At 49.4% G+C, this 14288-nt stretch overlaps 1 protein-coding gene across 6 annotated transcripts in view; it reads left to right on the top strand.

Annotated features, from left to right (window-relative positions):
- SDK1 (sidekick cell adhesion molecule 1) overlaps positions 1–14288 on the top strand; it is a 536293-nt gene that overhangs the window by 507769 nt on the left and 14236 nt on the right. For all 6 annotated transcript variants that reach the window (XM_048493601.1, XM_048493596.1, XM_048493599.1 and 3 more), the window contains 3 exons: positions 279–404; positions 8649–8813; positions 12318–12455. In XM_048493601.1, the coding sequence (XP_048349558.1) occupies positions 279–404; positions 8649–8813; positions 12318–12455 (429 nt within the window). The remainder of the gene's footprint in view (positions 1–278; positions 405–8648; positions 8814–12317; positions 12456–14288) is intronic.

Raw genomic sequence — 14288 nt, 5'->3', positions numbered from 1 at the left:
CAGTGTAAGAATACATGCACGGTGGTCTCTACATGCCCCTGTGAACATGGGTAGGCTCGCTGTACGGGATATTTGCAAATCTTCCCTTGTGAGTAGCCAGTAGAAGAATGTTAAGTCTAGCAAACCTTATCTTTTCACTGCAGGCAACTCTTTCCCTACTATCCTTACCATCAGTTTATGCCTATTTTTGATCTCTTAACTCGGGAGTAACTGGAGTGCATGATATCAACGTTAAAAGAGCCTTTCGCTACATCATCTTTGCTGTTCCATTCCCACAGGGTCGCCTGGTCCCCCTCAACACGTCTTGATTTCAAAAACATCCTCTGGCCTGACTATCTACTGGAACGAGGGAATTTCGGGGAACGCGCCCACCACTGGCTACGTCATAGAAACCAGACCCTCAGGTATTTGCGTGTTCAACATCTGGCCTTCCAAACATAGCCTTTCCTGAGCTGTATTGAACAACATGTGAGAAAGCAGAGCCTCAAGACTATCAGAAAATCTAGTTTAGGGGCAAAGATGAAGCTGAGGGGCATGTATGTCGTCATCGTATGTTGTCTCAGCAATTTCCAAAATGCTGGCGTCTAGATGATTCCCTCTTTCATACTTTTGTGGACCTTGATTTCTCTCTGGGGTCACAGTAGGAGGGTGGGTGGTTCCTTCAAGCTGGCTTTCAAATAGAAATATGGCCACCTGGTGGAGTAACTCTTCCGACTTACCTGAAGGAAAGCTCAGTGTTGGCCACAGAGAGTGGCCTTCCCTGGGGAGGGTCAGGCTTCCAAGTGTTAAAGCTTCCTGAGGTTGCTCTAGGAACGAACATTTCAGTTCCTTTCTGTAGCTGCCAGTCTCTCTGATCCACCCTCCTCAGACACTACCCTCAAATCTCTAGGAAAATTTACCAGTTCAGGGAGGAACACCCCTGGTTGTTAGATGGACCTGCCCTCCAGCACCTGCATATTAGTTGCTACTTCTGCCGGTAATTCTCTTTCGTTGGCCTTTGTGCAGCAGGCAGTTCTGTTTCCAATAGAAGTTTTAACCCGTAGAAGAAGAGTTTGGATTAATATCCCCCTTTCTCTCCTGTAAGGAGACTCAAAGGGACTTACAATCTCCTTCCCCCCACTCCACAGCAAACACCCTGTGAGGTGGGTGGGGCTGAGAGAGCTCCAAAGAACTGTGACTAGCCCAAGGTCACCCAGCTGGCATATGTCGGAGTGCACAAGCTAATCTGGTTCCCCAGATAAGCTTCCACAGCAGAGCAGGGAATCAAACCCGTGTCTCCAGATTAGAGTGCACCTGCTCCTCACCACTACTCCATGCTGGGTCACCTGCATTTAACCACTGCGCCCGGCGGGCTTTATTTGAATTCCTGATGCTTACGCCACCTGGTTCAGTATTTACTCCAATTTTCAGTGGCTCTGCAGGATCTTGGGCATAGTCCTATCCCTTCCGCACCCATCCCCCACACACCAGCTCCCTGATATTCTTTAGGTGAAGATTAAGGGATCTTGAAGGGCCATTCCTCTGTCTCCAAATACCTTACGAATCTATTACGCATTCCCTACACTACGAAAAGTCTCCCTGTTCACTGCCATCTATTGGAACTCATGACGTGTTTTGACTGTCTCCCCAAAGTCACTCAGATAAATGAACTCCTAAGGCAACAAATTCTGATTCCTGCTGAGGACAGGCCTTTTTCCATTCTGGTGCTCATCACCCATTACTCCATTACCTTCCCCTGATTTCCACAACGCAGCCCCGATAACAATTTTCACAACAAAGTTAATGAAATGTGCTTATTGTTCAAGGATCACCGTTTCCCGGCGAAACGAGCTCACCGAAGCTTGTAACCAACTTTCTCATCCATTTAAATAAATTAACGATTGGAATAAAACAAGGGGTATCTAGGGACAGGCCATCCATCCATCATACCTGGTGAAAGATGTGTTGCCTTTTGCAGGCATGCTCTCTGGAGAGGGAGACCAGACGGTTCTTTCTCGTGCTTCTCATTTCTCTGAAGGAGGAACCCGCAGCCCACATCTTCCCTGTGACATGCAAAATTATTTTGGCCATAGCCAGAGGAAGTTGCTTCACATCACAAGAAGAAGAAGAAGAAGAGATTGGATTTATATCTCCTCCCCCCTTTCTCGCCTGTAAGGAGACTCAAAGGGGCTGACAATCTCCTTTCCCTTCCTCCCTCATAACAAATACCCTGTGTGGTGGGTGGGGCTGAGAGAGCTCCGAGGAACTGTGCCTAGCTCAAGGTCACCTAGCTGGCTTGTGTTGGAGTGCACAAGATAATCTGGTTCCCCAGATAAGCCTCCACAGCTCAAGTGGCAGAGCAGGGGATCAAACCTGGCTCTACAGATTAGAGTGCACCTGCTCTCAACCACTACACCCCGCTGGAGAGAGGCACATCGTCTGAATGCTGTTAAGGTGGCAGAAAGAGATGAAGATGACTCATGGGGTAGAATCCATCAAGAAGCTCTCCTGGGCAAACCCAATAACTCTGGTTTGTTCTAACGAGACCAGTGAAAGAGGACACACAGTGGATCCCACATTGATCAGCAGGTGTTCAGAAAAGCTAGCAGGGTGTAGTGGTTAAAAGCGGCAAACTGCAATCTGGTGAACCAGGTTTGTTTCCCCACTCCTCCACATGAACCCTGCTGGGTGATCTTGGGCTAGTCACAGTTCTCTCCAAAGTCTCTCAGCCCCACCCACTTCACAAGGTGACTGTTGTCGGGAGGGGAAGGGAAGGAACCAAGCTAGTTTTAGAAAGGTTGGAGGAAACTCCAGAAAGCATCTGGAGGATTATGCCTTGCGGATGTTCTGAAAAACACAAGTTAAGTGGCGCAAAGCATCCATGGAGCTACCTCATCAGGCACTCCTGAGCTCTGCCTACTGTCGAATAACATCACACCTTTTCTGGCTGGGCCCAGGGGTTGGCAGAGAGAGTCATTCCAAGGAACGTTTGGGACGCCCCACCTCACTCTGCGCCGGCCCCACCCCAGGGGACCTGCCAACAAGCGGAAGAAGCCAGCCCCTCGCCGCTTCTGCTCACCAGGTCTCACAATGGAGTTGTCTAATTCTGCGGCAGATTATTTTTAATCCTATTCAAGCTGCCATGAGAAGTCACCAGGGCCTTTTGTGCGCTAGGATTCCTCCTCTTCATTGTGGCAGAATCCGCAGAGAGCGTGAAAGCCGATGCGGGCAAAGGGGAGGATATTAATTGGAACCCCGGCTTATTTCGCTCATGCGTTGGCTTCATTAAAACACCCCGTGTCTTGCTAGGTATTATTTTTTTTCCTGCCTGTTGGAAGGATTTTGCTCTCCGGATTCAGAGCTCAGTGAGAGCAGCAGCAGACTCTTTCCTCCTGAGTCACTGTTTCATCCAATGCTGGGGATTATGCGCAGCGCGTTTGGCTACTGGACAGCCACGGGGTGCTGCCTGCGACCTTTGAAAGGGCCAGCCGCTGACCCCTGAGCAGCACGGCCAATTCTGCCTTGAAAGCCAGGGAGGCAGGAGCTTCCTGCGTCCGTTACCATAACCGAGGCACCTTAATAGGCAAATGGAAAGGGATAACACCTTGTCAATATTTAAACAACTTATTATTACCTTCGGGTTTCACATCTCAGCTGTCATCTATTACAGGCCTCATTACCCTAAGCATTAAGCACTGCTTTCTCCTCCACCACCCCCCCTTCCTGTTGTGCTGATCAGACCTGGAATTGCAATGCACCATGAAATAGAGCATAGGTGTCAAACTTGTGGCCCTCCAGATGTTATGGACTACAGTTCCCATCATCCCCTGATGCTGGCAGGGGATGGGAACTGTAATCTATAACACCTAGAGGGCCGTGAGTTCAACACCTATGAAATAGAGTAAGAAGAAGAGTTAGATTTATATCCCCCCCTTTCTCTCCTATAGGAGACTCAGGCTGTTTCCCCACTCACCTTTTGTTGTGCGGTACTTACGGCTAATACTCCGGGGTCTGCTGCATTCCCCACTCCCTAAGCAGCAACAATGCAGCGACCTCGATTCTGCCGCTCTCCTTCCTCCTTTGCGCACGTTATTTAGGTTCCTGTATCATTGAGCACCGCACGTGGGGGAGTGGGGAAGCACAGGGGGTGACTCCGAGTATAAGTTTCCCGCTGTTGCTGGTGATGTACAGCTATCCGTCCAATTAGGCAATGGCGGGGTGTGTGTGCCACTGTGGGCTGATACAGTGTGTAACAGACCGTGGGCAGACATAGTCTGTAACAGACTTTCCTCTGTGATACACCTCTGAAGATGCCAGCCACAGAGGCAGGCAAAACGTTAGGAACAAGATCTACCAGACCACGGCTACACAGCCCAGAAAACCCACCACAACCAATCATTTGTCTGTTTGCCTCAGTGGAAACTGTGTTTTCTGTGGCTCCCAAGGAACCTTTCTACTCTTCTGAGGAGCATTTTTACAGTTCCTGTTTATTCTGCCCTGGACACGGACACAAGCCAGCAAAAGCCGATAAATTCAAGGCGCAGTATGACCCATCCCTGCTGCAGAGGGATTTCCTCCATCCTTCCGTCCTTTAGAAGGCAGGCGGCAGCGTTGACAGTTTGTCAGCCATGGCCTTCGCTTCCTCGTCCTTTCGTTAGGCCCGTGCCCAGCCTCAACCTTTTCTTCTTACAAATAAATTAACATTTTAATTTGGTTCTTGTCGCGCCCCGGCACAGGGGAAACCTTTTGCTTCTCTGCCGCCCTCGCTGACGGGCGTGCGATCAGGGCAAAAACATTTCCGCATGAAGCGCCGCGTGGAGAATCGCTGGTGGTAGTTCAGAGACCTCTGCTGGCCCTGCTCAATGGGACGGCAGGCGGCTGCTCCCAGCCCAGGCCATTGGGGCTTTCAGAGGCCATGTTTGTTGACTGACAGTTTGATTCAGCCCCGAGTACCTGATTAATTGCCTGTGAAATGGCACATTTTGTGCTGGGGCCCCATCTGTTCTGGCACCTGCGGCTCCGAGTGCCGGCCACGCACCTCCGAGGGATTGCAGGCAAGCATAAACCAGGAGCATAGCAGAGGTGTGAGGGAGGCGTCGCCTGCTAGGACCAGTTCTTGCCTTCTGGGGCCATACCAGCGAGCGCACAGTCCAGACTCTGGAAGGCAGGCTCAGAAAAAGATTTAGCGGTTTTTCTCCTGCTGTCAACAGGAAGAGAGGATGGGTCAGGAAGCAGCGAGCCATTCATAATAACAAGATGCTCCCAAGGCTGTCTTCTTCTTCTTCTTCTTCTTCTTCCCTTTCAAGAAGGCAATTTTCCCTTTTAGGGTCGATATTTTCCACTCCTTTCCAAAGCCACCGGCCCAATCAAGGCGATCGGAAGGGAAGGGAAGAGACAGATGTTTCTGAAGTGAAAAAAAGCAGTCGCGAGTAATCCTCTCCAAACCCCCAAGCCAGCTGGGCTGCAGCTCACAGTACATTAACCAAGAATTGATGGGGAGTCTCTGCGCCTCTGTTGTGAGGCAGGCGGGCAATCTCACATCGCAAACCTCGCCTCGTCCTGCACAAATAACCAATGCTTTTTTGCATGTGGACACAAGGGTGAGAAGAGCTATCTCAGCATGCTGAGCCATCTTTACAAAGTGTCAAGAGGAACCTCTCTTTTGGGGGGAATCCTGTGAAGGAAATTCCCTTTGCGGTACATGTTCTTTTTGAAAAAATGTTTTTTGAACCAACGTTTTCGAGGAAGGAAAGCCGTTGCAATGGCCATGCATGGAAAGCATTATTAGCGTGTTCCCTGTGATCCAGAATGAATGCCTGAATACTTCCCCAGCAGTCTCCGCAAACAAAAGGCCATTTCGCACGTGTCCCAGGTGCAAAAATTATCCCTGTAGTGCAGTGTCAGAGAAGAACTCTGTGGCTCACAAGCAGCCACCCCTGCAATTCTCAACAACCAGCTGGCATGTGATGGAGTGCACAAGCTAATCTTGTTCCCCAGATAAGCCTCCACAGCTCAAGTGGCAGAGCAGGGAATCAAACCCAGTTCCTCCAGATTAGAGTTCACCTGCTCTTAGCCACTGCGCCACTGCTGCTCCCAAGAGATTGTAGTCCATCCGACAACAACACACCCAACTGTAGTCTGCAGTCAAACCCTAATTCTGCCCCGGCGACACCAGTGAAACATCCATATTCTTCCTGGGATCCTTTCCTGGTATCACCCTGGCTCAGAAATCTTCATTGTTGCTTCCTAAGATCTCTGACTGAGCCCCCAGCCTTGGCAACAGGCTCCAGGCCTAAATCCTGGTCCGAGCGAAGGTCTGGAACAAATTAAAAACACTCGGTGGATAAAAAAAGCCACCCACAACAGGGGCTAAGGTGGACTCCATGAGCGCATTCCTCCTGCTCTCCGGCTGGCTGAAGGCAAAATGTGAAACATCAAGGAGGAAAAGTCTCAGCAGGAGTCTATTCAGAATACCCATTTGAAAAGCAGACAGCTTTTGCTGCCCTTGGAAAGGTTGAGCGAGAGAAAGATCTACAAAGAACAGGCACTTGGGGTCGCGAATGAGGTTGGCTGCAAGTACAGCTGCCGACGTGTGGGGGAGGACTTCTCCAATGCGGAGTGGTAGCAATATCTGGTACCAATGGGTGGAAAACCCACTTTGGCAAAAGCAGTGATTCACATCCACTTGACTAAGAACCAGCGTAGTGTAGTGGTTAAGAGCAGGTGCACTCTAATCTGGAGAACCGGGTTTTTGATTCCCCACTCTGCCACTTGAGCTGTGGAGGCTTAGCTGGGGAACCAGATTAGCTTGTGCACTCCAACACATGCCAGCTGGGTGACCCTGGGCTAGTTACAGTTCTTCAGAGCTCTCTTAGCCTCACCCACCTCACAGGGTGTTTTGGGGGGGGGAGGGAAAGGAGATTGTAAGCCCCTTTGAGTCTCCTTACAGGAGAGAAGGGGGGGGGGTATAAATCCAAACTCCTCCTCCTCATCTTCTAATGGAATCCACCAATTATATTTTCTCTTTTGGGAGGGGCTTAGTACTGCTTCAGTGGGGAGCCACCGCATGGGGCAAGCTCCAAAGTGGAATTCTCCTCAGCATTAACTAACACAAACAGGTCATATTTATTCCAAGGAAGCTGTGCAGAAAAAAACAAAGCTTTTATTTGTCTTCATGTACTCCACCCTCCCTCTGGACACCTACTCTGACCCTTTCAAGTAAACCAAATTCAAGGCTCCTTTATTACGTTGTTTTTTAAAAAATTGTGAACACATAAACAAAACTCCATGTTTTACTGCAGGTTTTATGTTCATTATAACCATATATCCTGATGCATAAACCCCGGCATCCTGTTATAGCCTGATCTATGCTAACACGTAATGCACTGGTCTGGGTTTTTAAACATGACCGAGAAATGGCCCGTTTTATTGTTCCTCTGTACTCCTATAACCCGGCTAAAGCAATAAAGTTTCTAGCTGGCACACTCAGTCCACCGGAGGAACCTGCCTATTGCTTTGATCAGCAAATGGGCAATGTGGGAATTGTCAGCTTCTGCGATCGATGCGAGGCTTGTGGCAATGAATAAATCGCTCTGCTACAATTCACTGGCTGCAAAACGAAAGGATCACGGGCCAAAGGGGCTGCAAAGACCCTCTAGGAGCACACAGACTCACTGCAGGAGCGAGATGCCCATCTTAACATTTGGGGAGGTACTTGATGGTTTGAGACAACGGAAGAGAGTCTGGCCTTTTCCGCACATGCAGAATAACAATCCACTTTTGCAATTGTTTGCAAGTGGGTTTCTCCATTTCGCACCATAAAATCCAGCTGCAAAGTGGATTGAAAGTGCATTATTCTGCATGTGCGGAAGGGGCCTCCGGGACAGTTCTCCAAGGAGAAATGTTTGGTGTTCTTGTTTCGAACTGCCGAACGGGCCTTTCATGCTGGGAATAGTGGACCCTTCATCTCGTGATAGTTAGCAGGTCAAGAAGGTTTCAGTGCCAGGATACTGAGGGCCTCAAACCATGATGCTTTGGCAGGCCCTTCTGCTAGAAGCAAGAGAAACCAAATGTGCACATTGGCCTTCACAGGGAAGTAGATATTCACTGGTTGAATGGTTGCTCAATGGCCCACATGGGATGCTTACTTTTGCATTGAAATCGGCAGCAATGAACAAGACTGGTTGCGTTGGGTTTTCCGAGCTGTGTGGCCATGGTCTGGTGGATCTTGTTCCTAACGTTTCGCCTTCATCTGTGGCTGGCATCTTCAGAGGTGTATCACAGAGAGAAGTCTGCTATACACTGTGTCCAGTGAGAAGGGAATGTTTTTAGTGGGATATATATTGTCCATGTCCCAGGGTGCAAAACCAATCAATAAGCGTTTGGGTGGAACTTGCTATGCAAAGGTGTGGTTGAGTGCATTGTGTAACAGACTTCCCTCTGAGATACACCTCTGAAGATGCCAGCCACAGATGCTGGCGAAACATTAGGAACAAGATCCACCAGGCCACGGCCACACAGCCCGGAAAACCCACCACAACCAGTTGACTCCTTTGGCAATACATTGAACAAGACTGGGTTTGTCTGAAGGCAGCTGGGAAAAAAAATTGCTCTTGTTTCTGGGAAAGGGATAGTGGGAGCCCGGCTAACCAAGACTCCTTTTCTCCTAGACGAAGGGCTGTGGGACCTGTTTGCGAAGGACATCCCTCGCAGCGCCACCTCCTACTCAGTCAGCCGGGACAGGCTGAAGCAAGGAGTCAGCTACGAATTCCGGGTGGTGGCCGTGAACCGGTTTGGCTACGGAGAACCCAGCGCCCCCTCTGCAGTTGTATCAGGTTTGTGGGAATGGATTGGGAAGTCCCAAGTGAACCATGGCTGCAGGACCAGCTCAGTGTGGGCCTGAAACTGTGGCAAATCTGGGTGCAGGGCATGCCATTCTCACCAGTGCCGCTTGGCACAGCTGGTGCTAGTTGCCAGCAGCCCTCCAAGGCGTCTGCCCATCAGGAACTTTTCTTGCAAGCAAAAGTTCCTGTCTGCCCCATTAGTGGATTTGACCAGTGTTTTAGGCACCTGTCCTGACTTGGGATGGCTTCCGTCTGCCTGGGTAGCATGCTTTGTAATGTGGCAGAGGAATAAACAATCTACTATCATCTTTATGTGGAACAGTACAGCGGCTGTGTTTGCAGACATCACTGGAGCAATGACGTACAAAACCCCTTCAACATGGACATGGCCCAGCCTTACAGAAAATGAAAGGATCCATCCTGTGAGTCAGTAGACAGACAAGCTGCAGGCATGTGTTCTTCTGCACACGGCCCCAGATATCCCATTTCACGTTTTGTATGGTGTACGCAGGCAACCTTATATTAAATCTTAGTGGTCCTCTCTCAAGGTCATTAAGAATATAAGAACATCAGGAAGAGCCTGCTGGATCAGACCAGAGTCCATCTAGTCCAGCTTTCTGCTACTCGCAGTGGCCCACCAGATGCCTTGGGGAGCTCACAGGCAGGATGTGAAAGCAGTGGCCTTCTACTGCGGCTGCCTCTGCTGCTGCTCCCAAGCACCTAGTCTGCTAAGGCATTTGCAATCTCAGATCAAGACTGGTAGGCATAGATCAACTTCTCTTCCAGAAATCTGTCCAAGCCCCTTTGAAAGCTATCCAGGTTGGTGGCCATCACCACCTCCTGTGACAGCATATTCCAAACACCAACAATGCGTTGCAGGAAGAAATGTTTCCTTTTATTAGTCCTAATTCTCCCCCCCTCCCCCAGCATTTTCAGTGTTGCCTCCTGGTTTTAGTTTTGCGAGGAAGATTATTGTCTGCTCTGACTAGAGACCTCCACCCCAACGAGCCGCAGCCTCTCAAGACCAACCCTTGCCGTTTTCTCTCTGCCAAGTGACCCCAGTGCTCCATGAGGAAAGAAGACTTGTCTTGCTTGTCTTTTGTCTTCTACTGTCCATCAGGAGCTTCCTTGGGGTATCAGAAGACGTGTTCCTGAAGCTAGGCTGGATCCAGTTCCTTTAAGGCGTAGGTGTCAAACTCAGACCCTCCAGGTGTTAATGGACTACAATTCCCATCAGCCCATACGAGCAGGGCCAATGGGCCATGCTAGCAGGGACTGTTGGGAATTGCAGTCCATGAACATCTGGAGGTCCTGAGTTTGACAGCTATGCTGTATGTAAGGCATTTGAGGCAAAATGAGAGAAACGTGTTCCTGCTAGTTGGCCTCTTCCAACCATTGCACTTGTTACTACCCAGTGCTTACTAGAGATGCCCCACTGAGAGAGGATTGTCGTAGTTATCAGGCAAGGAACGTGATTACTTGTTTTCTCCTAACCAGAAAGGGCACAGCTGCCCAGGCAACTGTGGTTGACCTCCGATCCAGAGTCTAGAAGGCTGTCTCTTTTTGGGGGGAGGGGGTCTGTACAGATCACCCAAGAAACCAGACATCAGCGGCCCGTTGCTGATGCAGGGACTCTGTCGGCTTGTCAGACACACTGCTGAAACCTCGCCTTACAAGACTCCTCCGAGTCGCTTCAGGGAGGCATTTCTCAGGCTGCTTTGCTGCCTCAGCAAAAGGGGGGAAGCGGAAAAAATCATTTTGCAAAAATCTTCATGGTTCAAAAGCTCGGCACCTGAGGGGGACGTCGAAGCGTTCTGCGGGCCCGGCAGCTCCTTGCTATTTCAATTTTTCTTGCCTTGCTCCTGGTGCGAGACGCACAATTTAGCAGGGATGTCGTTGGAAGTGGAAATAAAATGCCATCAGCACCACAGTTATCTTCGGGTCCCTGCTCTGGCCTGGCCTAGCCAGCCCCTCCAAATTGGAGGGCAGCTCAAACTTCAGAAAGAGTCAGGGTCTTCCTTCCTGTGGCTTCAACCAAAGGGGCATTATTCCTGAGTTGACATTTTGTAGCTTCACAGGGGGCACCTGCAGTTCCTTGCAAATAAATTGCTCAATTATTTGTTCTTGGCCTGAGTGCAGCTATTTAAACCACTGCTTTCTGATGGTCTAATGCTTGAATCAAATTGGCCGTTTTCTGTGGGAAGCAGGAGGGATCAGGGGGCCAAGCTCTGCAGAACGACCCCTGTCTGTTGGTTGGCAATTCATTACGCCGACTCTCGAGGAAATTGGTGACTTTCAAAGCTCAGCTTTGCTACAGTCGTTTTGATGATTGTTTGGCTCTAGCTCGCACCCCTCCGGATGTCCATGAACTACAATTCCCATCAGTCCCTCCCAACATGAGCATTGGCTATACTGGCAAGGGCTGATGGGAATTGTAGTTCATGAACATCTGGAGGGCTGCAAGTTTGACACCCCTTCAGCTGGAGCTGGAGCCAGCTGTAGGGAGTCTTCTCCGGCACCTTCGGACATCCTTTTCGCCTCCTGTTTCTGCCCTCTATAAGACACGACAGATGTTTGTGGCTGCTGTCTGATATTATCTTATTTATCAAAATATTTATACCCTACCTTTCCGTAGTCTTCTTTGAGGCAGCTTACAAAATACAATATAATGCAATAACAGCAGAACTCTTAACAATGCAATATAATCACACCATACTGTAAAAAAATCAAGCCTACAATAAAACGCCCCTATAAAACTTAAATTGCTGCTTGTTAAACTCTAGATGTTTAAAACATGTTCACCTGACGGAGGAAGATGAGCAAGAGAGGAGCCAGCCGGTGTTTTGTAGGAAAAGCTTTCCAAAGTCTCGGCTCCGCATCGAGAAAGCTGTCTCCGGGGTCCCTACCAGATGTACTGATGGGATGGAGAGAGAGCCCTTCCCAGATAATTTTAGTAAACGGGCAAGTTTAGAATCATAGATTTGGAAGAGACCCCAAGGGCCATCCAGTCCAACCCCTTGCAATGCAGGAACACATAGTCAAAGCACTCCTGACAGATGGCCACCCAGCCTCTGTTTAAAAACCTCCAGAGGAGAAGACTCCACCATGCTAATCAGTCCTTCAGGTGACCTGCCACAATGCCATGAGGAGCTTTATAGGTAATAACCAGCACTTAGAATTGGGCTCAGAAGCATATTGGTAGCTCTGTAGTTGGTGTAGGAAAAGCCGCACGTGGTCCCTACATCTGGCTAATAACAGCTGGCTTCTCTGGCCCAGTACCTTGGGGAGGAAAGGTGATGCAATTACTGCCGAACTTCATACGGGGAGACACCTTTTGACCAGCTTCACAAATGCCTTTGCCTGCCTGTCTTTTTCTGCCTCCAAAACGGCTTCCTATAGGAAATGTTGGCAGGGAGTGTGGTACGGGAGGGAACGGCGGAGAAGCATTTGTCTCCACGATAAACCCTCAATATTTTGTCGGTCCCTTTCTTGCAGCTCAGCTAGACTCCCCTTTCTATGAAGAGTGGTGGTTTCTGATTGTCATGATCCTGTGCCTCCTCATTCTCGTCCTTCTCGTGGTGTTCACGCTCATCTTGCACAGCCAGACCAAAAAATACAAAAACTGCAACACGGGTGAGTGTATTCCGTGTATTCAGACCTCTTGTCTGAAGGGAGGACAGCCTCCAAGAGTCACCATTTCCCTCTTCTGAATATTTCAGTTGCACCGTGCCATCTGTTGGCCTTGGCTTTGCAGAGCTCAGGCCCAGCGGTCACTTACACATTCAGAAAGTTGTTGTGAGCCCTGATGTGTCAAAAGGAGTCTTTGCTTTATCCCAGACAGCCCTCGGCCCACAAAACAGATCTTGTGCCTGGTTGCATCACCACGTGCCTGTTCGCCGTCCTGCACGACCCTTTCAAAATGACATTCTGGGCAGTTCCATGTAAGGAAATACCCTTTTGCCTGACGTATGTCTGTTTAGGATTGGACTGTTCGAGTGGCACCCTTCTAACTCCCTTGTAGACATTGTCGGTAGCTCCGTTTAGGGTCATACTCTAAACTTACATGGTGCTCCAGGGCCCACCCGCTATAGGGCTACATTTCCATTTATAACTTCTGTTCTCCCTTGTAAACTCTTAGTCTTTTGGCTTTTCAAAGGCCCTCTTTGGGGATGCCTACAAAAGCCTCCACGGCTGCCTCCTCCCTGCTATGAAAAGGGGACTTTTGGTCTCTTGCAGGATGTGTTTAAATATTCATTGCTCAGACCCTGAACTCTGCCGAGGGAGCCTTTCGAATCAATTTTGTGCCCTTTCCTCTCGAGGCATCCGAGTCCTTTCAAGTGCTGGCGTCTAGGCCGCTTCAATAAACCTGCCTGCGACTTTGACAGTGGCGTTAACTCTTTGATGCCAAGAGCCCAGTTCTCGAAATCAATATTTGGCAGGCGCTGGTTACATACCTCTGTGATGCTGTTTTTAATGTGGGGGGGGGGGGGGGCTACCCAGAAAGTCTTGGAAGACTTCAACTTTCAAAGAAAGGATATCCCCCCCACCCCCGGTATAAATTATTTTCTAACAAGAAGTTAGTAAATCAGGTTTTCGCTCCTGTGGGATTTGCAATATACGAATGCCACGGCATTTTACCAAGCTAATGCTATTACAAGGCCAGTGCATGGTGTATAGACAAATCTCTCCTTCCTTTCTTGTGCTCTGTGTCTGGAGAACAGGCATGAAAAGGCAGGCCTGACCTGCACCAAGCTCCGTTCGCACCAAGCCTTAATGCCACTTTGCCATTGAAGTTGGGGATAAAAGACCTGCCTGAAGCGGAAGAGATTCAGAGCAGACCAAGGCCTCTGGGTTGGTGGAGCACCGCATGAAAAGCCTTAAAGCTAACAAGCACCAGCCCTTTAAGGTCTGCATGGCGAGGCGGCCAGACAGTCAAATCCCCCACCCTCTTATGATGTAGTCTGTAAGAGGCCTAAACTATCTAGAAACTCAGCAAATGGAAAACCGCCCAATGCCATCCACTGTAAATAAATAGACTTCCTTACCCTGCCATCTTTGAAGAACAAGAAGAAGAGTTTGGATTTATATCCCACCTTTCTCTCCTGTAAGGGGACTCAAGGTGGCTTACAAACTCATTTCCCTTCCTCTCCCCATAACAGACATCATGTAGGTGGGGCTGAGAGAGTTCAGAGAGAACTGTGACTAGCCCAAGGTCGCCCAGCAGGAATGTAGGCGTTCAGAAACACATTTGGTTTACAGATAAGCCTCTGCCATTCAGGTGGAGGAGTGGGGAATCAAACCTGGTTCCCCAGATTAGAATCCCTCTTTTCTTAACCACCACACCATGCTGGCTTGGACTGCAGGTCCCAGGAGGTGGCCAACCACAGTACGCAGCCCACAGGCCCTTTGGTCTGCAGAGTTGCAAAGGTCAGACCGCCAAGCCTTCTAGTGGCTGATCGTTGCAAA

The sequence above is a fragment of the Sphaerodactylus townsendi genome, linkage group LG04 (genome assembly GCF_021028975.2).
Source record: "Sphaerodactylus townsendi isolate TG3544 linkage group LG04, MPM_Stown_v2.3, whole genome shotgun sequence".
NCBI classification, from domain to species: domain Eukaryota; kingdom Metazoa; phylum Chordata; class Lepidosauria; order Squamata; family Sphaerodactylidae; genus Sphaerodactylus; species Sphaerodactylus townsendi.
This window is presented reverse-complemented; position numbering and strand designations above follow the sequence as displayed.